At 43.1% G+C, this 22,872-nt stretch overlaps 1 protein-coding gene across 2 annotated transcripts in view; it reads right to left on the minus strand.

The window, feature by feature from the left end:
* Positions 1-15,838: 15,838 nt before the first annotated feature.
* The window catches only part of CREB5 (cAMP responsive element binding protein 5), a 238,651-nt gene continuing 231,617 nt past the window's right edge, over positions 15,839-22,872 (minus strand). For both annotated transcript variants that reach the window (XM_042817066.1, XM_042817065.1), the window contains 3 exons: positions 19,579-19,806; positions 18,870-18,978; positions 15,839-17,901 (listed from right to left, as the gene is read on the minus strand). In XM_042817066.1, coding sequence (XP_042673000.1) covers positions 17,738-17,901; positions 18,870-18,978; positions 19,579-19,806 — 501 coding nt within the window. In that variant the 3' untranslated portion in view covers positions 15,839-17,737. The remainder of the gene's footprint in view (positions 17,902-18,869; positions 18,979-19,578; positions 19,807-22,872) is intronic.

Below are 22,872 nucleotides of genomic sequence, written 5' to 3' on the forward strand. Positions count from 1 at the left end.
AATAGTGTGCAGCATTATTGCCAAGGCATAGTAAGCGGTGCCATTTTAGACACCCTGTCTACCCTTCACATGCATTTCCAGTAGCTGCAGATGTGCTATAGGATGACATAGTCGCATTTTTCAGCCTTGAGGATGTGTCTTCAAACATCAGAACATCAGAGATTACTTTGCATCTGTTTCATTAAGTGCCTGTGCTTAGGCACTTGAGTTCTTCCTCACATGTCCTGAGTCCCAGTGAAATGCTCTGGCATGAACACAATTTTTCTTTAAGATAAAAATGATTCTAGCATTAGAAACCAGCATGGAATCTAATTCTTCATTTTAGAAGGTATTGCAATGGAATAAAATTCTGCTGAAAGTGCTCTAAATAACATAATTAAGGACACAAAATGAACATGAAAATTACATGTCTCCACAACAAATTAAAAACTTTCCTCCTGTCCCTTTGAAAGAAAACATGGAGTGAAACTTGAAAATCCTCAACCATCCCCATTTTGTAAGATTGTAAACATCTTAAGTGATTTATTATCACACTAGGTATTTTCTTTACCACACTTGGCTTTGAAACACTCTTTTAAACACAAACATACCCTCTACTACTTGCATGGCGTAATACCCCATGCACCAGGGTGCAGCGATGGTGGGTGGGCTCCTTTCTTTTTCTTGCTAAACACACAAACTCCCCAATATTGTAAATACCAGCATACATGGACAACCCGTATGAGATGGACCCATTCTCCGAATCCTCTGCTGCCTCTCTTTCCTTTGGGTTAATTCAGTAAAGACTCGTGTGTGTTGGAAGGTGGAAGATGAAGTCATGCAAATCAACACACCTTAAATCACTGGGCAACAAAGGAACCCTGTTGATCCCCCCAGATTTTTCCATCCAGGAATGAAATCCCACATGAGGCATACCAAGTGCTTCTGCTTGTAACAGAAGTGCCGATTTCTCTTTTGGGGTAAAATACCACCCTTAGAGTATGAAGACCAAATGAGGGAAATGGAAAGCATCCTCTAACTGAATTTGACCCAGAGATACCAGTGAATTTCCTACTCCTGTTAATTGAATGCAGCGGTGGCACTGAGGTTGTTACTTACATCAGATAGTAATCTTCCTCACCTTAATAATTTTGCAGTGAAGATCTTCCCTACTGCATAGGGTAGAGGTCTCTCCTGCATTTTCCCATCTCAACCAACCTACGTTCAATATGCAATGTTATCTTCCCTCAAAAACCTTACTGAATATCTTTGGGAGTATGCACTCTCAAGAAAAGGGAACAAGCAGTACATTTTCTTGCTGATACCTATTAGAAGTTGTGAGAGATATGAATAGCCAGATAGATTCTCTGCTGCACTGACACATTTTGTACTGTTAGAACAATGGGACCAGAGTGAGATTAATCTTCACACGATGCAATTTATTCAGTTGTTGGGAAATCTCTAGCCCCAGTGGCTGCTGCAGCTGGTGGTCGGCAGAATACTGAAGACAGGAGATGACAGGCTTAGTATTGCTGTCCTCTGCCCTTGTGAGCTCTTCATAAACATCTGGTTTAGCTTAGAGAAGCCTCAAGGCCTTTTCTTTTTAAACTGCTCATGATATGGTTCAGATAAAGCCACAGCTGGAAAGCACCACTGCCATCCTCTGACCCTACTGCTGCCACTGACAGAGGTAGGGTACTGCTGGGAATACCCATGGAGCTGCTGTTTATCCCTGCAGGAGATTGTGCTCTTCTTACTGCAGTCTCTGCATGCAGCTTCTAATAATGAAGCGCTCCTTTTTCTAATGTAAAAATGCCCTTAAAAAGCACTGGTTACACATGTGTATGATTCTCAGGGTCCCAGAAACATCCTGGATGCTTGTTTGGTGTGAACTCCATAGAGAAGTAAGAAGCCTGTGTCCTCAGTGCCACATAAACTGCATTTAGTCCATGCTTTCCTGGGACTGGAGAATCGTGAGTTTGAGCCACAGGCTGGAATGGGGGGACTCTGCTCACATCTTCATTTTCCACCTGACTGATGGGCAAGCATTCATCCTCTTATTTCTCCAGCTGCTTCCTATTATAAAACTTGTGGGAGCTTTGTAACAGCTGCCCGTTCATTTCTGAAATTGTCCAACGGACTAAAAGTTATCAGGTAGAAGACATATTGTCCCTCCCCTGCATAAAATACATAACCATAATTTCTTCTGGAAGCTAGAACTGAAAATAAAAACAAGACTGCTATTTCTGGTCATCTTCTTAATGCTGGATCTACATCTTTCTGACACCAGTAGTATCACTTGTTCACAAAGATGGGGCAGCCTCCAAGGCTTAATGCTGCTGGCACCCCTGTAACCAATTGCACCAGGGTAAAGGGAGCTTAAACTGCTATCAGTTGAAAATAGAGGTATTTTAAAATCACTTTGCGGGGCATATATCACTACAGAAGGTTCTGAGTAACCATGAATCAAGCCTTGAACCTCTTACCACACGTTAGGAAACCATCTAAATCTTTCCGTGATGAACAATGGCTTTCACTCGAAGTGACACTGTTAATGGCAAAATGGATTTTTTTAGAAAGAGGGATAAAGAATAACAATGAAAAACCCTTCGGTCACTTTAGTTCCAGATGCAACTAATTGATTTGAGGGTTGGAGGGGGAGTGCCGTGGCAGCTAGTCTGATGTAGTAATTAATGCAATCATCCTTCTTTGTTATTACTTTAATAAGGTAAACACACTGATAAAATAAACTGAACCATTTGGTTCTGGCCAAGAGCTTGCAGTTGCGGTGAGCAGCGTAACAGCCTCACAATGTAAAATTTGGACAGGAAAGAATGAATTACATTAATCCCTGAAGGTTCTTAGTGGAGACTTTTGAAGTTTTAACTTTAAAGTTTGAGTGGAAAAGGAGATCTGAAGCTCAGAGGCTGCTCACCCTCTGGTTCCTGAGAGAAAGCAACTCCTGTCTGCTGAGTGCCCTGAATCCTGCTAATGCAGCCTTGAGATAAGCCTGGTTTCTGCAAACACTTATGACTTATGTGCTTATCTCCACTACCATAAATAGTCCCACAGCAATAAAAGTTAAGCGAAGGCATAAAAAAATCAGTGCCGTGCACAGGTAGCTTTTGTGTCATATTGGAGTATTGGTATGAAGAAGGAGAATTTCAGCTTTGCTTTTGAGCAAATAACTACTTTTTTCAAAGCAGTTTGCAGGTTTGCAGCAGGACCTACTTTCAGCAGCATGACTATCTGGGCTGCTCTAACTGTTTGGGCTCTGTCTGCATTGGACGTTCACTCTAAAGAAGGGTATAAGGAAGGATATCTTCATTGTTTTCTTAAAAATGATCCCTTCGATAAAAGCAAATTTCTGGAACTCAGCAAAAGGGAGAAAGCCAATTAACTGGTGAAAAAATACAATATTTGTCTCTTTTATTTCCTTAGATGATTTCTCTGTAAGACAAGTGCAGCCTCAGACATTTATTCAGATTTTTGAGATTTCTCTTGCATTCTGAACCTGTTGTCTCAGTGCTTGTACCTAAATGAACACTGCTTTGGAAATGCTCTGAGAACCTTCATATCTTTGTAGTCAAAACTCATCTGGTTGCTTTCAGAAGTCCCATATAACAAAAATATTTGGATTTCTACTGCCTGCTCTTCCCACTGATGCCTCAAGCATTGATAACCCAAATGATAACTCACCAGATCCCTGTCAGAGATTGGAGAAAGATGAATTATATCCTTGCAAATGCATGAGTAATTTTTGTGGTGAATAATGGAGTTTTCAGGACGGTGAGTGCAGGGCGTGTGGCACTGGGGTAGATTTATGGTGGGCACGGGTGCTGGGGGGGAATGGCCTCCTTCTTCACATCAGCCAATATAATGTGCTTGGGGTGACACGGGTGAAACAGTCTCAATTTGTGGAATTTTTACTTTGTTATTTATTGCCAATTAACACAAATTTCTCACTGCTGATTAGGGCAGTGGGAAAAACAAAGCAAAAGGAATTAAACACTGAAGCACACAGCTTTCCTTCCAATTCCCAGAGCTCAGCCTATGTCTGACACCTCTGCCAGGTCCCATCAACACCTCTCTCATTTCCCACGCAGGTTACACTTGGCCCACCCCATACCCTTTGGAGAGGTGGCAGGTTTCCTCCTGCTGTGATGGGTGCTCGGCAGCCTTCCTTCATCTGTGCATTTTCTTGTCGACTTTTCTATTTGCCATCCGTTTGGGTAGCGCTGAGGAAAGGGTGAGATTTTAGCCCATGAACACACGAGGCTCGTCGGTGTTTTCCATCAAACTGAAGAGAGGTCCAGAGGAAATAAAAATATATCAAATCACGACGCAAATCAGAGCATCACTCCAGCATCCTGGGATGTGGCTCAGCGAAGCCCAGGTGCCCCCGCAGCGGGCTGAGCTTCCCGGGAGTGCCACAGGGGGGCACGGCCGGACAGGGAACGCGCTGTGCTGTGCTGAGCCGTGCCGAGCCGTATTCAGTCCGGCCAAGACCAGGCTAGCCGTGCTGCGCCAAACTATGCTGAACTATACTAAACGCCGGTCCAAGATCTGTCGAGATGAGCTGTGCTGCGCCAGAGCCTTGCCTTGCCACGCGGACCCATGCAATACCCAACCAAGCCATGCTTTGCCAAGCCATGCCAAACCATGCTAAGCCAGTCCAACATCAGCCAAGCCAAGCCATGCCATGCCATGCTGAGCCAAGGAGTCCTGTGCTGAGCTCTGCCAAGCTAAGCCATGCTAAGTTTGTCCATGCCAACTTAGCTGAGCTGATACTTGCCATGTTGGCAGCATGTCCTGCTGCATCCAATGGAGCCCATAGCCAGCAGCACCTCAGGTTAGTGCAGGCTTGACCCAGGAGAGATGGCATCTGTGGCACCATGTGAGTTTGTCTCTTGCCATCTGCCTATTTGGTAAGGGAGAAAGAGGTAGCCTTGCTCAGCTCACTGACAACCTTAATTTAAGGCCACAGGTTTGAGAGTAGGGGGCAAAGCCTTTTGTAGAGTTCACCAGTAAAAATTGAAGGAATGTGGAATGCAAAGCCCCCCTTTCCCTTCCCTTCCCTTCCCTTCCCTTCCCTTCCCTTCCCTTCCCTTTCCCCTCTTCTCCCCTTCCATTCCCCCTCCCCTCCCATTCCCCAGCCTCTGGCTTGCCTAAATAAGAGGTTGTTTTATGTCAAATTGCTGGAGTTGATCAGGGGTGTTGAAAAGCTGCGGTAACCATTAATGTAAACCTGATTTTGAGTATGGACCCTGATCTCCTTCACACAAACCAAGTGCATGTGGACAGGCACAAGGAGGGCATTTACTTTCTCAAACACTACAAAGCAGCAGTGAAAAACAAAATGCAGAAATCCCATTGCTGTGGTGTGGGTCCTGGCATCCCACATACTTCTAAATGCCTTGATTGACCTTAGGCACTGCAAAACAAAGGAGATAGTTCTGCCCTGCTCTGCTGTGCCAAAGGTGTGCAAACATAGGGGAAACTTGCTGTCTGCCAAGCAGAGGCTTCTCAGGTGACCAAAGCTAGGAGAGAGGCATTTATTCCTTGGAAATCTCTTGCACCATTCCAGCGGGAGGCCACAGTTTTGCACAAATGACAGTCCGTATGGGGGCAAACCTCAGGGCTTCATTGGATTGATCCCTTGCATGTGTGTGCATGGAGCTGCAGGGTGAGGGACTTGTACGTCGCCCTCTCGTTATTACAGGTGAGGCTGAGGCAGAAGGGGGCTTTTCCAAAACCAGGCTGGGGTCCTGAGGGATTTCACAGTTGAGTGAATGGGAATCAGAGAGCAAACAGAAACTTTTCAATCCTTCTGAGGAATGAACGTGGGGAGGACCCTGTGCCAACTATAACAGCCAGTGTGACTAACACAGAACACCGAGAACTGTTCCATTATATCATGAGACATTACATCGTGCTTGAAAAACAGTCTTTGATGACATGTGAAGGACTGGCAAGCGCATTTCAGGGAATCCTCTTTTACTTCTTAAAGGATTTCAACCCGTGTTCATCATGTTATGCATAATTTAACATTTTCAGTGGTTAGATTGGTACGGGTTTTGCATGTTCATCATTTAAATTGGGGGTAACTGGAGGTGTAGGAACTTACGTTAGAAGTTGCTCATTTATAGTTCCTCAGAGGAATTACACACTGGGACTTTATAATTTGACCGTGTATTTCTAGACTTCGCCACTGTGCTATGGCTTTGCTAAATTGCAGATACTGACCAAACTGTTTGCATTTGATATTACAGAACACAGAGAGTAATACTTCCATAGAAAATACTGTGACATTGGCCCTCACAATTTTTTGCAATTTTAATACTACAAGTGTCAACAAAGAATGAAATTCTTGCATTTGTTACAACTAATATAGTAGAGCAAAACAAAGAACTTTTTAGAAAATGAATATGCTCTGGGGAAATTCAATAAATCTTTGTTAGGAAGAAGAAAGTCTTATGTAAAAATACATAAAAACTTGCTGTGTATTGTGCAAACGTTGCTTACTGCTAAAGGAGTAATGCATTGTAAATCAATGGTGGGTCCCATAGCACATTATGGTATGTTTTATTGGGTTTTTACCTTAAGGTAATGTCTTTTATTAAGAGTATATGAGAACACACTCTGCTGAATACCTTGTTTTTCACAGTGCTCTATACATAATGGTTTTGGCTTTTTTTTTTTTTTTATTTGCTTCATTAAACATTCCTGTAATTAATGTGTTTAATGGGAATCCAGCAGTAACAAATATAAAATTTATTGTGGTTTAAAAAACCCCCACTTCAGTTACCAGATTTTCCATTAACAAATGGCGATGATCGAATTCCTCAAAATGTTTCTGCGTTCACCCCAGAAATCTGCTGCTGAAACAGGTGATGGTGATATTTTCAGCAGCGTAATGGGAAAGAAATTCCACGTAAATAATCCTCATGAAGGAACCAGTATAAATGCAGAGGGAGAGAACACCAAACAGTGTCTTTAAAATAATAACAAAAAAAGCTGTTTCAAGCTTGATAAGGAGATGTGTGCATTTGCACTGGAGCTTGCAGGGTGAGTTATTAGGTGTTGAAAGACACTGTCTAGGAAGCCTGACCCATCAGAATTTGAATGTAAAAGGCAAGTGACAACTGAATACATGAAAAGCCTTAGAGCCGGCTCCCAAAGCCCTCTTTCCCTGCCTGAAAAGCTTGTTTATCTGCAGATGAATAGGAGTTACAGAATTGGAACCTAAGGAGAAAATCGGTGGTATCCACGGCCAAGGGAATGCTTCCCTCCCACCAGTTGGATTATAAACATGTGTGGGTTTGGGTAATGATGCTGCAGGGCTCTTCCTGCACCTCTGCGCATGGCTGTAGCATTTATTTGAAGGCTGATACAGCTTTGCGTTGCTGTGACATATCTCATGAGCTCTCGGCTGGACAAGTAACAAGTGTCAGAACTGGAGAATCTTTTTACAGCGTGAAAAGTATCTCCATCTAATCCAAGAGGAAATCGTAATAGGAAGAACCTCACTGTTTTAATGACCTTGTAATGAGGATGAGCTTGGCTAGAGCTTTGAAGAAGCAAACCAGCCCGTTTCTCCTTGGGGCAGGGATGTCTAGCCAGAGCTGTGTGGTTGTGCCTCCAGCAGTGGTGCTCAGATGGCCTGAAGTCCTCTGGCTGGGTCCTGACAGATTGTCTGTTACTGAGGGCAGGAAAAGGGGCTATGAAGCGGGGCTCTGCTTACATTTTCTGTTTTCTGTCCCTTGCTCTGTCACTCTATTCCTCTCTGTATGCTGCTGGGGGAAAATGAAGACGGTTATGTTTACCTATGTCCCTGGGTAATTATAGCATTCTCCCTGAGGTGACGGGGACATGCAGCAGGGCACAGTCGCAGGTGGGTGACACATCTCATTTAAATGCCCTCATTACTCCCTCTGACAAGCTTGGACATTTGCCTGCCTTGTTCCAAGGCCAGCCTGGATCCATTTAAAATTTATATTTTTTTGTTCCTCCCTATGCCGCTTGCATTTAAAAGTTGTCCTTGACTTCCTCTGCCAGCTGCTGTCCCTCATCAGCCAACGGCCTGTCCTGGAAGTGTCCCTTTGCCAGGTCCAGCTGGGGAGCAGGGACACTGCTGGAGAGGTGCAGCAGGGCTGTGTATGGCTGCAGCACTGCTGTCAGCATGCAGTGCTCTCCTCCTTGAAGAAAAGCCACAGCAAAACAAGAAAACTCATCTGGAGCAGCAGCCCGTGCTACGGTATGAGACTTGGTCTGGTGTGATTTCATGGCACAGAATGAAAGTGATTAGTGAAGCCAAAAGGAAAGCAAAAGGAGGATGTAGAGCCCTTCCGCACAAAGCCGCCTGCCTCCCTGGGAGATCCACCATAATCCAAAGGGCCCCGGATTGAAATTAATCTGTTTCTGTCTTTATTTGTTTTATTTCTTGACTCAATTTCCTACATGAACTGACAAGTTATGTCAAGTATTTGCGTTTCTTTTAACTTGCTCTGCTGTCAGCTGAATGCAACACCCTATGGAAACACCTGCTGACCTGCTGTATATACACACACATCTGTACTATCTGTGTATCTACTTCATACAGCCGCATCTTGTAGATCTATCCATATCATCCCTTTGTTTGCCTACAGCTTTATCACTTGCTTTTGTAGCAGAGCAGGCAGGTTGCAAATTCCTCAGTTCTCTGCTGAAGAGCCTTTCATGCCCCTGCTTTAGGAAGGGCAGCTCAAGCTGAGGCTGCTCATGTGGTGCTGCAGCACGTCCCTGGGAAACAGGCTGATTAGGTTCACTAATGGTGGGTCTCTCAGGGTATTTGCTTACCTAACACGATCAGCACACACTTCTTAAATATTTTATCAGCTTTGTGGGGTCAGCCTCGTAACGTGGTTTTATGTTGCACTGGAGGACAGAGCAGGCTGGAGGAAAAATGGTGCAAAGAGTGCTGCAGGAAGGGGGGTTAAGCAAATGACAAGCATTAATGCCCTGCTTACCATTGGTAAAAACCATGCCCCTGTTTCGGTAGGTCAGGCACAAGAAGTCAGGCCACTTGCAATAACAAAGCAGACCAAAGAATTCAGCAGGAGGCCCCAAGGCCTCCCTGGCTAGCTCTGATCAAGAGGGTGCTGACGGTCCTGTTTTAACTTGGATCCTTCCTTTCCCACTCTCCCTTGCTTAATTTTTCGACTCCTTGAACTTACCTCTCAGGAAGCTTTAGTTTAAACCTTGAGAACATTTCCCATTGCCTTTCTGCAATGAAAATGTGTGCAGTAGAGTAATTCCAGCAGTAGTCCCCAAGCTGCAGCGGGGCCTCAGTGGCTAGTTGCTATTTGCAGGGAGTAAAGCTTTCTCCCTCTAAATGAGCCCATAATGTGCCTTCAGCTGAGCAGTGCCGGCTCTTGGGTGCATACAACAAGTCTAAAGGTGGGCCTGCAATGCACTGCCAGAGTTATGGGTAGCAGGGGGGTTGCTGGTGGGGGAGAAAATCTGGCCACACTGTTTCTTACCCTCTTCCCAAGCACTGTGTTCAGGGGTTCCCCATGAGGATGACTAGAGTGGATGGGGCCCTTTTATAGCTGCCTGAGAGTCTACATACTATTGGAGGACTTGGCGTCCACAAGCATGTTCTTCTCTATCTCAGCTTTTTTTTTTTTTAAATCACCCCAAAATCAGCTAAAAAAGCACAGATGTCTGCTTTCTGCTCTATCCTCATGCTGGAAGACTATGTCTGGCTGATGCAAGTCAGGGCATCTATCTCACTGAGCCCATGCATCCGCCATCTGCCTGTCTCCCCACAAAGGAAGGATGGGGGCTGAAGCTTTCGCTATCACCAATCCATTTTCCTCTAATAATAACTTTGTTTTGATGACTGCTGTCCAGAGCAACCTGGGGAGAGCAGTAGTAACAGCAGACTGCTTGGAAGAGCAACAAATGCTGTGTCCAGGTTTGGGAAACCATGAATCAGCTGCAAAGGGCAGTGTTACCTCAGCTTGAATACATCTTGCTTAGCTCATACAGTCAGGTGTAAATATAACTGTGAGGACAATAACGAAGTCCTGTGATATGCCTTCATGGGAGGCATCTATTTTTATAGTTATTATGATTCTCTTCCAGTATTTGGTCACAGAGCAAAAGCTCTGCTGTATAAATACAGTTAGGCAGTGGTGTGACAGCTTTGTTAAAAGGCAGTTCAGATGTTTATGGCCTCAGAAATTACTCTAGATAATGCTGTGCCTTGATGTGTGGGGAAATGGCTTCAGGAACCCCTTGGAGAGGGAGCCACGTACATCTACAGCCTCATTTTCTGGCAGTTACAAAGAGAGAATGGGAACAGTGGCATGGCTCTGCCTTTTTCCTACCCATTTTAGGAGGGCAAGTGCTCTTGGCCAGATCCAGCCTTTCGAAAACCCAGAGGGAGAGCAGCAGGACCTGCACCCATGCCAGGCCTCCAAGGAGCATCCCTGCAGACTGCCTAGGACATCTCCTGCAGATTGACACCACAACCAGGTTCTCTTGGCAGGCTTGTCACTGCAGCAAGACTGCACATTATGGGTCGTGGTCACAGCCATCAGGTCATTGCCCCAGCACGGCAGCACAGTCATAGCATCGTGTGAACCTAAGGATGGGTTCAGCCTGACAAATTTCAGGTTACTATTTGTTCATTGTGCCAAGGTCTGTATTGGACCAATTTATAGTGAGAAATGAGGTTGGCAAGATAACAGGGGCACCACAATTAGAGCTAATTAGCCCAGCAGGAAATCCATTTCCAGGCAGCTTTTGGCAAGAGGCAAGGTTGGCAGGATAACAAGCATAGAGTGTATTTTGATATAAGCACACTCCAGCTGCAAGGAAAAGTAAAATAACAGCTTGTTTCTTCCTTATGCGGAGGCCTTATGTTAGGCTCTACCACATCAATCTATTTGTTTGAGGCTTTGCAGCCTCTGCACTTGGAAAACCTTCAGAGACCTTGCTCCTGCAAGGCCCCAGGTCTTCTAGTAAACACATGGTGGCCCTGTGCAGTGTGGTCAGCAGGGTGGCCTTGCTCCTGCAGCCACATGGGTGCTGCCCTGCACCCCAATCCTGCAATAGTTTTGGGGAAGATCAGAGATTTCGCATGGTCAGGCAAGTACAAAGAAGGCATGAGCCACCAGATCTGTTTAAGAATAGAAACAATGGACGAGCAGAATGGTTAACTTGCAGGAGTTATCTGTATCATAAAATGTCTGGGCTACAGACACAGCCAAACTACTGGAAATATTTGTATTTGAGTGCTTTATTATATTGGAATTGCAGTGATATTATTAACATTTGTACAAATGCACAAAAATCCTGTCTCTTCTAGCTAGAAAGAGATGTAAAAATCTGACCTAGTTGAACAGTCTCAATGAACTCATTGTCCATTTGCAACAATAATGGGTTCACAATGCAACAAAAAGCTTAACATAAAATTAAACATATTAAATGCTGCAGCAGGTATTTACACTTATGTACCAAAAAAAAAAAATTATCTCCCTCCGGTAAGGAAGGTGGTTGCTTTACAGAATAAAACAGACAAACAAACATAAAACCTTTGCATACAATACAAACAACCTCAAGCCCAAAACTTACTGTGACAGCACCTTTTTTAATATAATATATATATATTTATATATAAACTTCGATAGTTTAGGCTTACTCCAAGCAGTGCTAAAAGTTCCTTAAAACCAAGACAATGACAATATTCCAAAGAAGTGACTTTCACGGATGATTGCTACCCAGTGTTTAAATTGAGCTGTTACAGAGAAAAGTACAGAGCTCACCAACATGGGCTGGGAAACACTGGATTCAGATTATAAAGCTGTTGGCAAAGCCCTCGGTGCCAGTTACTCAGAAGAGTGAGCACACCTTGCATGCAAAATGTTTTGGAAGCATGGTAAAGGCTGCCTCTGATATCTTTGCAACCCCAGCTCCTATGGGTGAGGGGGAAGAAATTCTCTGGAATTTCCTAGAATACAGCAAGGAAAACATTTCCCTTCAGATACACTATCAGCCCCCCATCCCTTCTTTCCTGACTCTGCTACAATCGCTGTAAAGGCAGAATGAGCTTGCAGTCTTCATTCAGAAAACTGCTGCATATATTTTAGCCAAAAAGAGATTTGGGTCTCATGGTCTTGCAACATAAGCTGGCACGCTGTTTTGGGGGGAGGGTCAGGAAAAGTTCCACCCAGGGCAACTTAGCATAAGTAACACTTCATTTGCATAAATATAGAACTGGAGATCCTGAATACCAGGTATTTCACATCAGCCTAAATATAGCAAGTTGCAATTATTGATTCCAGTCCAAGGAGAGCCTGGGAAAGGATCAGATTTCCACTTAGTGAATCAATCTTATTGTGAGTGTATGCAAACACTGACATTTTTGGCCTCACAGAGTTTCAAGATTTGCTATAAAGTAGTTTTGAAAGCTATATAAAACCAACAACAGTAAGCAATTTAGCTTTATATGTAAAGCCACTGATAAAACAGATAACTGTAAGCTCTGAAAAAACATTACTGATATAAACAGTCTTTGCAATAAGACTATGACTTCAGATGATGAAAAAATGAATGACTTTCTTTTTTTTTGGTGTTTAGATCGCTTAAGATTTTATTGCTTTATTTGTCCTTAGAAGTTTTTAGTCTCTTTCGTTAGGTTTTTTTTTTTAAAGGTGCTGTCCCTAGTCAAGTTATAAGGCAACATATTTTATTGATTTTGACTTTTAATACACAGTATGGCCACTGTTATCACTGCAGCGTCACAGCTGCCGTGGGTTGGACAACAGTCAAAGTGCATTATCATGCACCACAGAGCCAGTCTCCTGACCTTACGCTATTACGCACAGGACACTTTGGTTCTCAGGATGAGAGATTAAAAACGTAGCTTAGATGCTGCCTCACACACTTTGCATAATTAAACATTTATATGCTATCATGAAGAGGGTGTAAAGTCTAAGTCACACTGCAGACTTGGTTGTTTTCAGCTTCTCCATTCGGGCAGGTGTGAGAGACAAGTTGTAGATATGCCACCAGTGAAAGCATATAAATGTATCTGGTGCAAACATCTTACAAGAGAATTATAAATGACTTAACAAGGGAGAGCAAGAGAGCGAGAGCTAAAGTGCAATTTTAAAATAATATAAATAATTGAAACGTAGAAATAAGGAACTAATTAGTTGGAACTGGTTTTGTTTTATAGGCACAGTTTAGTTTTCATGTCTACAGATCAATCTTTTTTTCTTCTTCCCCCTTCGGTAACTTTATCTGATGCATAATGGAGTTTCAATGGTCTGCATTTAAGGAACGCTGCTCAGTAAGAGGACAGAAGGAGCAATGATAAGGCAGTATAGTGCAACTCACTATGTGATATTAGAAGAGAAACAAGAATGGTGTTAGATCTTCCATGGCATAATCAGTCTTTAAAAAAAAAAAGAGAGAAAATAAAAGGCAGGCTTTCCAGTTATATGTTGACCCATGCTTTCTAAAACAAGAGAGCATATTTCCCAACACAAAGGAAACAACTGAAGGTTTGTAATTTGCTTTGCTGTTATTATAAAAAAAAAAAAAAAAAAAAAAAAAAAGCAGATGCTGCTTTAAGGAAAACATTTAATTCTAGGAATTTCTGTACAAATGACCTCAGCAAATTTTTCCATCTTAGATGGACGTCTTCTGCTTGAGACCCTGAAAGATTAAGATGCACACACACCTAGAGCACTTTATTGCAAAACTAATATTGTAACTTTAAAGAAAAAAAAAATAAAAACAAAACCAAACAGATTCTGTACAAGAATACTGTTCAAATGGAATGTGTTAAAATAACATTTATTAATAAATACTTTATAAAATTCTATGTGAATACTAAATTAATAGATTCCTGTTTTAAAATTGCTTTGGTCCTCATGAGTTTTCATAAATTCACTCTATATGCTTTTTTCTTTTTTTAAAAAAAAGGTATTAGCTGCTAAAAAGCACATTTTGCCTAAACTAAAAGGCTACCTTTAAACGCTAAATATTGTCGCTTAAAAAAATATGAATTCTCAAAAGTTGGGCATTTAACAACACTTACAGCTGGCTTGTTAGTTAATAGGACGGAGTCAGTTAACACACAAAATCCACACGCACCGAGGCACTGAACCATTGACTTTCCACTATTCAGAACATGGGCAGCATACATTTAGCTTCGTAGCAGGAATTAACTCCAAACAGCACAAAATTCTCCATAAATCATCCTCATCGTCCTTATAAAACACACCATGATAGCACACAAACTACTTGTCTCCCACAGGCAGTGTCATGAATATGGCTTGCATAAGTTACCCAGGGAAGGGGCCGGGAGAGAAGGAACTAGATCACAGCATAGTTTCTTTCTGATAAAAGTATTGCAATTGTCCGTGGCTGAGATTTCCAACGTACTTCCGCTGTCACGCAACAAGAAATGTCATCCCCAGAAATAGCTTTGAGGTGAGCAGGCTTCTTCCCGGCAAAGGAAGCCTGTGCCGAGCAAAGCTGAGCAGGGGAGCTCCCCACCAAGTCCCTCGCGGTGGGACGGGGCCCAGAGTCTGCCAACTGGCTGGGCTTGAGAGGAAGGAGAAAAGCACATCAGACTCCAGCAGCAGCTGGTGGAAAAGCAGGGTTTCTCCTCAAACGAAAGAGCATGGGGAGTGCGGTGACGATGTGCTGAGAGGAAGGCTGCGGTGGGGTGGAGGGGCAGGGTCTGTCCTGTAGTCCTTCCTCAGGCTGCCCCAGCACACAGCCGGCCAAAGGCCTGGGGAAAGGCTGCAGGGTCCCTGCCCTGCAAAACAAGAGTGCTGTAAGGTGGAAGTGAAAATGATGAGCGATATAAGGTGCCTGGCACAGTTGGTCCTTTCACTAATAGAGCTGATACAAATATGCTGTGTGTTGGCTTGGCCTGTGAACCTGTGACAGAGTTACAAGAAGCAATAGCAAATAGCTTTTCATCCTTTACTGATTTCCACATCACTAGCAATGATTATACCTAAAGGCCAATAGTATAGAGAGGAGACATTTCATTGTAATTACACATTTAGGCCAACATGTGCGGTTGGCTTGCCTAGTTAGCATTAAAAAAAGAAATAATTGAGCTATATATAATACACATCAGTCAAACTGTCAAGTTGCTGAATTTAACAAAACTTAGGCAAGGTTTTTGTATTTTTTTTCCTTTTTTTTTTTTTTTTTTTCCCCCTTTTTAAAGTAGAGGCTTTCAGTTTAACAGCTAAATATTTTAATTGAGGAGACTGAACAAAATGAAGCTAAACTGTAATTCTAGTGCAGTGCAGCTCAACTGGGTATCCTAATGTTATCAACTACTTAGATTTTTACTTTTTTAACATATTTAAGTGCTACCCATATAGAGGGAAAGTTTGCAAATTAACCCTGTGATGGCATTTTATTTTTCACAGTGAAGGATGACATTCAGACACAGGGGAAAGGCTTGTTTTGTCTTTCACATCGTGGATATTCAGATGGAACATTTTGCTCGACTGCATATTTGAAAGAATTTCCTTTGGGAGCCATGATGAAGCAAAACCACTTAGCTATTACAACCAGAGATTAAAAAAAAAAATTATAGATTCAGTATTTAAAACACTTTAAAAGTATATGTTTGTCTAAAATATAATAGAAAATCCTTTACATTTGTATTTTTTCTTAATTTTTTTTTTGGTTCTTAGACTATATAATCAAGTCAAGATTTACACTGTACATTAAAAATCTTTTTTTGAATGTATTTGCATAAATGGAAAGAGAGCTGTTCAAGAATACTGTAAAAGTTACCAAGATAAGAACTAATTCAGAAACAATCCTCAGAACTTTGCTTTTCCTTCCAAAAGGGCCCTGCTCCTGACAGCGCCTCTCACTGCACTCGCTTAACTCTTTCCTGCTCTGACAAGAGTCACCCTACTAAAACCTGTGACTCCTCTCACAACCAAGAAGCAGCAGCTGAGGACAAGAACCTCACTTCAAAATGAAGCGTATTTTGGGCTGGAGTGTTTGCTAGGAATAGCATGAATTATCTTTTGCTATTAAAGATGCAGTTTGAAATGTCTGAAAGTTCATCACCAATTCAGAGCCCAGTCCTGCTCCCTGGGGCAGACGAAGGAGGTGTCACCACTGCCAGCCTTGAGAGCAAAACCGGGTCCCAGGATACTGAAAGGCAAGCATAATTAACTGGCATCATCTCCCTCTGATTTCCCCATCAATCACTGCTACTACTCTGGGATGCAAATCCGTGGTGCTGAGGGGCAGGCACATAGTCCAAACAAAACCCTTAATTGTGGCATAAAGCCCCTTTACAGACCCTCTTTACAGGACTGAATTTTATCCAGTGAGTGCAGTGGAATTTGCCTTTCTTGCAGCACTTTTTAGTGGCTGCACACTCGATAAAACTTTTTTTAATGTCATTATGAGACAATTTCTTACTCGCTGTAAACTGGAGTAAGTGCCATTATGGTCAGCGAAGCTCCACTGATGTCTGCCAGCTCAAAGCCAGTCCATGTACATCCAAGGGGATGCCTGCAGAGACCAGGACTTGCCTTGGTAATTAAAAGTGGCATTTTTCCAACTGGTCAGAATGGTTACGCTGATTTATTTTTCATTTATAGCCTGTGAAATCTGAGGCTGTTAGCTTTCAGTGCTAGAACAATGTAAGCAGGTTAGGGAACAGAACTTTTCTGAATTATATACTACATGGATTTGCTGTGTTAACGACTGGCAGCGCTAAAGAATTGCTGTAATTCTCAGGTGTTACTCGCTATGCCTGCACTGTGCCACAGCCATTTACCCCAACAGCTTACACGGCTGCTAGCATCAACACAGCTGGCTTTCAATCTTGCTTCACCTGCAACTGCACTGCTTTTGCCTTTCCCTGTTTATTAAAAGCACTAAATCAGGAGCATTTCTATTTTTCAAAACAGAAAAGCTCGGTGCAGCCCAGCTGTGGGTGAAGAGCTAGTGAAAGCAGCAGCCGTGCTGGCAGTTTTTAGGTAGGCTTGAAGTTTTTACTTGTTTATCGCTGTTCTCTGAGAGGGGGAGGAGGAGAGGGAAGCCTGGCTAAGAGAAGGGCAGAGGGCTAGGGAAGGGAGAAGTGAGTTGTGAGAACAACTGAAGGACAAAAAGGACAGGGTGGGAGAGAGCTGGAAGAGGATGGCTGGGCAAAAGGGCACTTTACTGGGGTTTGGGTTTGTTCCGATAGCCACACACTGTGTAACCGTGTTGAAAGACGAGGTTCTGGTGATAGCACAATTCTAACTCATATTTTATGATGCTGTCAGCAGATGCCCTCTCTCTATATTTATAGCCTAATTACTCCTAGTTACCTACATATGACTCTGTTTAATACTTTTCATGCCTCACATTGGCTAACAAGCTGCAGTTTAACACAACTCCGTATTTCTGAGGCTTCAGGCTAGATTGGTGAGAAGAAAATGTGACTATGTACAGAGACAGTTAGGTTTATAAACAAGTAACTGGTACCAAAAAAACTGGAGAAAGCACCAAAGCATTTCTCAAGCTGATAGCATATTAATTGCATAACTCCCTTTTATGTAACTAAGTATAAAAGACATTTTAATAACTATAAAAATGAAAGCCAGAGTCTTTCAAGAACTGAGGAATCTTCCAGGCTTGAGTTACGGTCAAAAATGTCCTTAGCACAGAGGATGTTTTGATATGCTACTACTTTCCCCTAGCAGTTTCTGATCAACCCGTTTTAAAGGATGGGGTTGATGTCTGTTCTGTGGCTGGCAAGCTGCGTGAGAGTGGAGCTGCCCACAACGTCGCTGACGGAGGAGGAGGTGGTGATGGTGTTGTGCTGGATGACTTGCTGCTGGGAGCATGCTGGGACCGGGCTCGCAGGAGGACTGCTCTCAGGACCTAGAAAAGGATGGGGGACAGAGCGCACATTCAGTCATCTAATGGTAACGCAATGGTAGGAGCCAGCACCTTGAAAAAACACCAAAACCTTAATGGCTATGAAACCAACACGTAGTACAAAACGTCCAGTATCTTAAGGTTTATAAAGCCTGAATTCTCTATTCGCTCCAGCAGAAATCAGAATTACAGTGTAGTGCACTGCATCACAGAAAATCTAATTCAAGCAACAGTTGACAGGCATGTAATGCAATTATGTATTTTTAATTTGAGTATTGTTAAAGAGACAGATGCATAGTGATGCGGACAAGACAGAAATGGGCTCTATTTTAAGAGAAGGCCGCAATCTAGCAAATATTAACCCAGAGGCTCTTCTGAGCCACTCTAGAGCCAAGCAAAGAATTTGTCCATAAATTACTGTACTTGTAAAATGCATCAACTAGACAGAATTGATTCAATGCTGGCCTCAGATGTGATTTAAAAAAGAAGAAAAAGGCAAGATAAGAGTTAAAAAGAACAAACCTTGAAAGCCTGCTCCGCGCTTGGTCTGTGCCACAGTCAGAGCACAGTACCGTTTTCGCTGGAGGGGGCTGTAATGCTTTCCTTTATAACTTCCCTTTGGAGAGTTATGTTACTGTGCTGGCAGCGCTGTGCCCAGGAGGACTCTTGCAGGTCTGGAGCTCTGAGTTCCACAGGGATCCTCCACATGGGAGCCAGCATCCATCCGTGCGCATCGCCTTGTGGGGTGGAGGGACAGGGAGGGACCAGCAGTGCTGGGCTGGGTGCAAACTGTGGCTTTTTGGATTTTAAGCAGGGCTGGATAAATAGGGGCAGGAGATGGGACGGCTTGGATGATGTTTGAGAAGAGAGGTTCATGTTGTAATATGGCCAAGGGATTCTGGAGGGAAGAACTAGAAACTGTGTTTTCCTGTGGGTGATGTGGAGACAGAGTAAGCATACTAGCTACTTACTTAGATATCCTTGTGATTCTTTCTGCATGGCTGTTATCGGACAGTCTTTATGCGTTAACAACAACTGTTTCAGCTGTGCTACCTCATTTTTCAGCATGGAGACCTCATTCTAGAAGAGAAATAGAGAGTTTGGTTTGCCACACATCATAAAATGCACTGTTATACAAAGTTGAGATCGAAGAAAACAAAAAATGATCCACAACTTGGGAAGAATGTCCTTGACATTATTTTATAACAAACTCCTTTTGAGGGCAACTTGACTCCCAGATTTGATGCCATAAGCTGACACACAAACTAACTTCTGTGCACACTGTAAGAAGGACACCATTCCTGTGCTTTTAATCTCAAATTTATATTCATTCTCTTCCCTTCGATTTATGCTCCCATCTCACTGGCTTAGAGTTAGGGCTTAGCTACGTGCCCTGCTCTGAAGAAATGCTTTATAGCCAAGGTAATGGCACTTAAAAAACAAAACAGTGACAAGAAAAGAAAATAAATACAGCTCTGTCTAGTGAAGGCTTCTAATCCCAAGACAGCTTTTTCCTGGCTTATCCTGCCAAAATGAAATTATTCCTCTAATTGGAGCACAGACACCTCAACTAACCGCCTTTGATAGTGCCGCGCTCCCACGCAGCAGCGGTAGTGCCGGGGCAGCAGCAAGCACAAAGAGGGCCTCTGTGTCCTTGGGGGCATAGACAGTGGCTCGCACCTGAAGCTGCATGTTTGTCTGGGTGAGTTCTTCTGCTTTCTTTTCCAGTGACATCACCCAGACCTTCCTCTTCTGTCTGCAGCGTGTGGCAGCGGCTCTGTTCCTCTCCAGAAATTTCCTCCTCCTCTCATCAGGGTCTTCATCCACCACCCTTCTCCGGCGGCCTCCAGTGGGCTGTGGCGGCTGTATCGTCTGCGTGGGCTGCATTTGCTGTGCGGCTGGTGAAACCTGTTAAGTAGAGGGTTGATAAGGCAATGGGTGGGGGAAAGGAAGAGGGAATGAGGCTGAGGAATGGGGAGCATCTCCCACAGTCGCCCGGTTGGAGAGGCACGCGTTGAAAGACACTGCCAGATGCTTCTAATGTTAGCTGCTGGCAAAGGGCTGCATTGGTTGAAGGGGAGATTTTTTTGAAATGATTCTCTGAATATTAGTAGGAAAAATATTTTTCCCTTACAGCTAGTCATTATAAACTTTCACTAAGGTACTTTCTCTGCCACCATCTATTTCAAAGCTGAAATGTCAAGTTTCTCTCAGCAACCCTTTTAATCAAAGTAGAAGACTGTAGAGGCCTTATTTCTGTCTCTCCTTTCTTCTTGTTTCCTTGGTAATTGCTTCTGAAATTTTGGGACTTTTCTTTTACACATGCTCTTCGACCTCTGCTCAGTATCTCATAGCCTCTAAAGACAGGAAATACAAGTGCTCTGCTATCTGAGTGCACCGGGGAAGCTATGGCAAGGGTGGTGAGCCAGGAGACCTCAATGCCCATGAGATGTAGTTGAAATAAAGGATTTAGGTGTTCACACACATGTGGATTTTGAAGGAAGGCTGGTATCCCATGGAGGTACTGCTGTTTCCTCCTCAGGCATTTTTATTTGTCCTCTTTTTGATCACAGAATCACCAAGGTTGGAAAAGACCTCTAAGATCATCCACTCCAACTGTCCACCTATCACCCATATTTCCCACTATACCATGTCCCTCAGTACAACATCTAAATGTTTCTTGAACACATGCTATACTCCTTTTTATGGTTATTTGACAGCAATTATGAAAACCACTTACAACCCCTCTGCTATGAAAATATGGAAAACCACATATTAATACCTTTTCAATTGAAGGAGAATATCAGTCTTGCTCCTGAAAGTAATTTGTCTATGCCCTTTCAGAGGAAGCTTGTGATGGAGCCAGCTGCCACCAGACTGTGCTCTGACTTTTCTGGATGAAATGCTCGCCTATGTAGTGGTGAGGAATGAGTATCAGACTTCATGTTCAGTGTTTCTAAAGGCAATAGGCGCTGCCTGGGAATAACAAGCTCTCCGACTGCTTTCCTGCCTCACCATGGTGCCCAGGCCCTTGTGCTTTGGGTTTTTCTTGGGGTTTGGACCTAACTGCTGTAGCACAGCTGGAGACATCTGTGCTACTCCTGCTATTCCTACACCAGTGGAGTCTGGAAGAGTCCAGAAACCTCAATTGTTGACTCAAAATTAACCTTGCTCTTCTAGCAAAGGCCCAAACCTCCAAGGTGCTTCCTTTTGGCTTAGTAAGTGGACATACTCTGAGCTTTGTCAGATTGCGTCCTAAATTTCAACTGCACTAATTAACATTTGTTTGCTTAACACATCTGTCTGTCTCAATTAAAATGATACTATCATCTTGCAAGGTTGCTTTTCTGTCTAGAATCTCACCACAAAGTTTGAAGAAGAACTTGCTCCTTTTCCCAGCTGACTTGTGTCAGTTAGAGTGGCAATTTTACATATAATTATACTGTGCATCTGATAATTCTTTTCACATAAAGCCAAATTTACTCTCAATTTTCTGTTGTGCAGACAGGTAATTTCCCTTCTGTAGGAGCAGGAAAAAAAAAAAAAAAACTAAACAAACAAACTTCTAAAACTAAATAAGCCACCTTGCACCTTCTGCCTTATTCTTAAAATTTTAGCTTTTGTGAAGTCCTCCCATTTGCAATTTAAGCTTCCAGTCCTCTGCTCAACAGGGGGTTGTCCATGTGCTACAGCCACCATCTCTGCCATAGGAGATGGCCAACGAGGGATACCAGCTGCCCTCCAACCTCTGAGGCCCTGCAATCTGTTAGAATACATCTTAGTAACTGTCTAAGCATCATTCTCTAACAGGACGTCCCCACCCTGCCTATGGACAAACACACTCTAGTAAGAAAGAAAATATATATTAAATATCAATATTAACATATCATTAATACATTAATATAAATATATTAAATTAATGTTAATGTTATCTTTTATTAAATGCCTACCAGATATTCATAGTCAAGACAAATGTAGGACAGGTAATAAAATGAAACATCCCCAACTCTGCTCTACCTCAGCTATCTCTCTGGTAAGTTTGATATGAAAAGGTGTTAATGTGACCAAAATGGCAGTAATAGTCTCAATTTTTGCACTAGCTGAAGCAATACAGTTACAGCTTGGTAAAATATCTCTTTCTCAGAAATATATATGTTAGAAGATTATACTCAGCCTTGATCTAATGCTCATCTCCACTCTTTGCACCATACTACAAAATTAATACCCATCCATTCATCCTGGCAAAACTTAGCTCATTGGGCTCCTCTGGGTCAAAGTGGTAGGTGAAAAGTGTGATATGAATGCTGACATTACAGGACAGTGTGGGGTGAAATAACAGAATTTATGTCATTGGAACACATGGCCCACATCAACATGGGCTGCTTGGCGGGTGGCTTAGAACCAAAGAGTCTGTCTCAGAAGAATAAGGAGGTTGAGAAGTAGTAAAATTCACCATAAAATCAACATCTGCTGGAGCAATCTGATCTCCAAAGAGGCCAATACCATGGAGACTACAGATGAGCTTAGTAAGTAATAATTATGTTTATTACTCAGCAAAGTCTTATTTTCTCCCCATGTGTGTATTCAGAAATCACTCTTGTCTTTGCACCACGAGAACAGGCAAGCAGCAAAAGCTCTGCTGTCTGGGGAAGCAGATGGTCCCAGGAGTCCTACTCAGATCCATCAGCCATTGCCTCCATCCACAACCTCTGGGTGACATTTACACCTCTGGTCAAGGCGAAGACCTACTTGGTCCCTGCTGGGGCCCATTGCCTTCATTGACACTGTGTTCCCTGCAAAGCTCACGTTACCACAAAGACCCCGCTCCAGAGACTCAGAGGTGCTGAGACACATCTGACACAGCTTTGTTGCTGCCAGTCGGCCTGCGTGCCCCAGTGCTTGACTGCAAGGAGTACCCAGCTAACAGGGAAAGCAAACCATAAGGAATCTAGGCTGTTCCAATCAGAATGACTC

This window comes from Centrocercus urophasianus, unplaced genomic scaffold (genome assembly GCF_019232065.1).
Source record: "Centrocercus urophasianus isolate 14NV4802_14NV808 unplaced genomic scaffold, USGS_Curo_1.0 seq_16, whole genome shotgun sequence".
Lineage (NCBI taxonomy): Eukaryota > Metazoa > Chordata > Aves > Galliformes > Phasianidae > Centrocercus > Centrocercus urophasianus.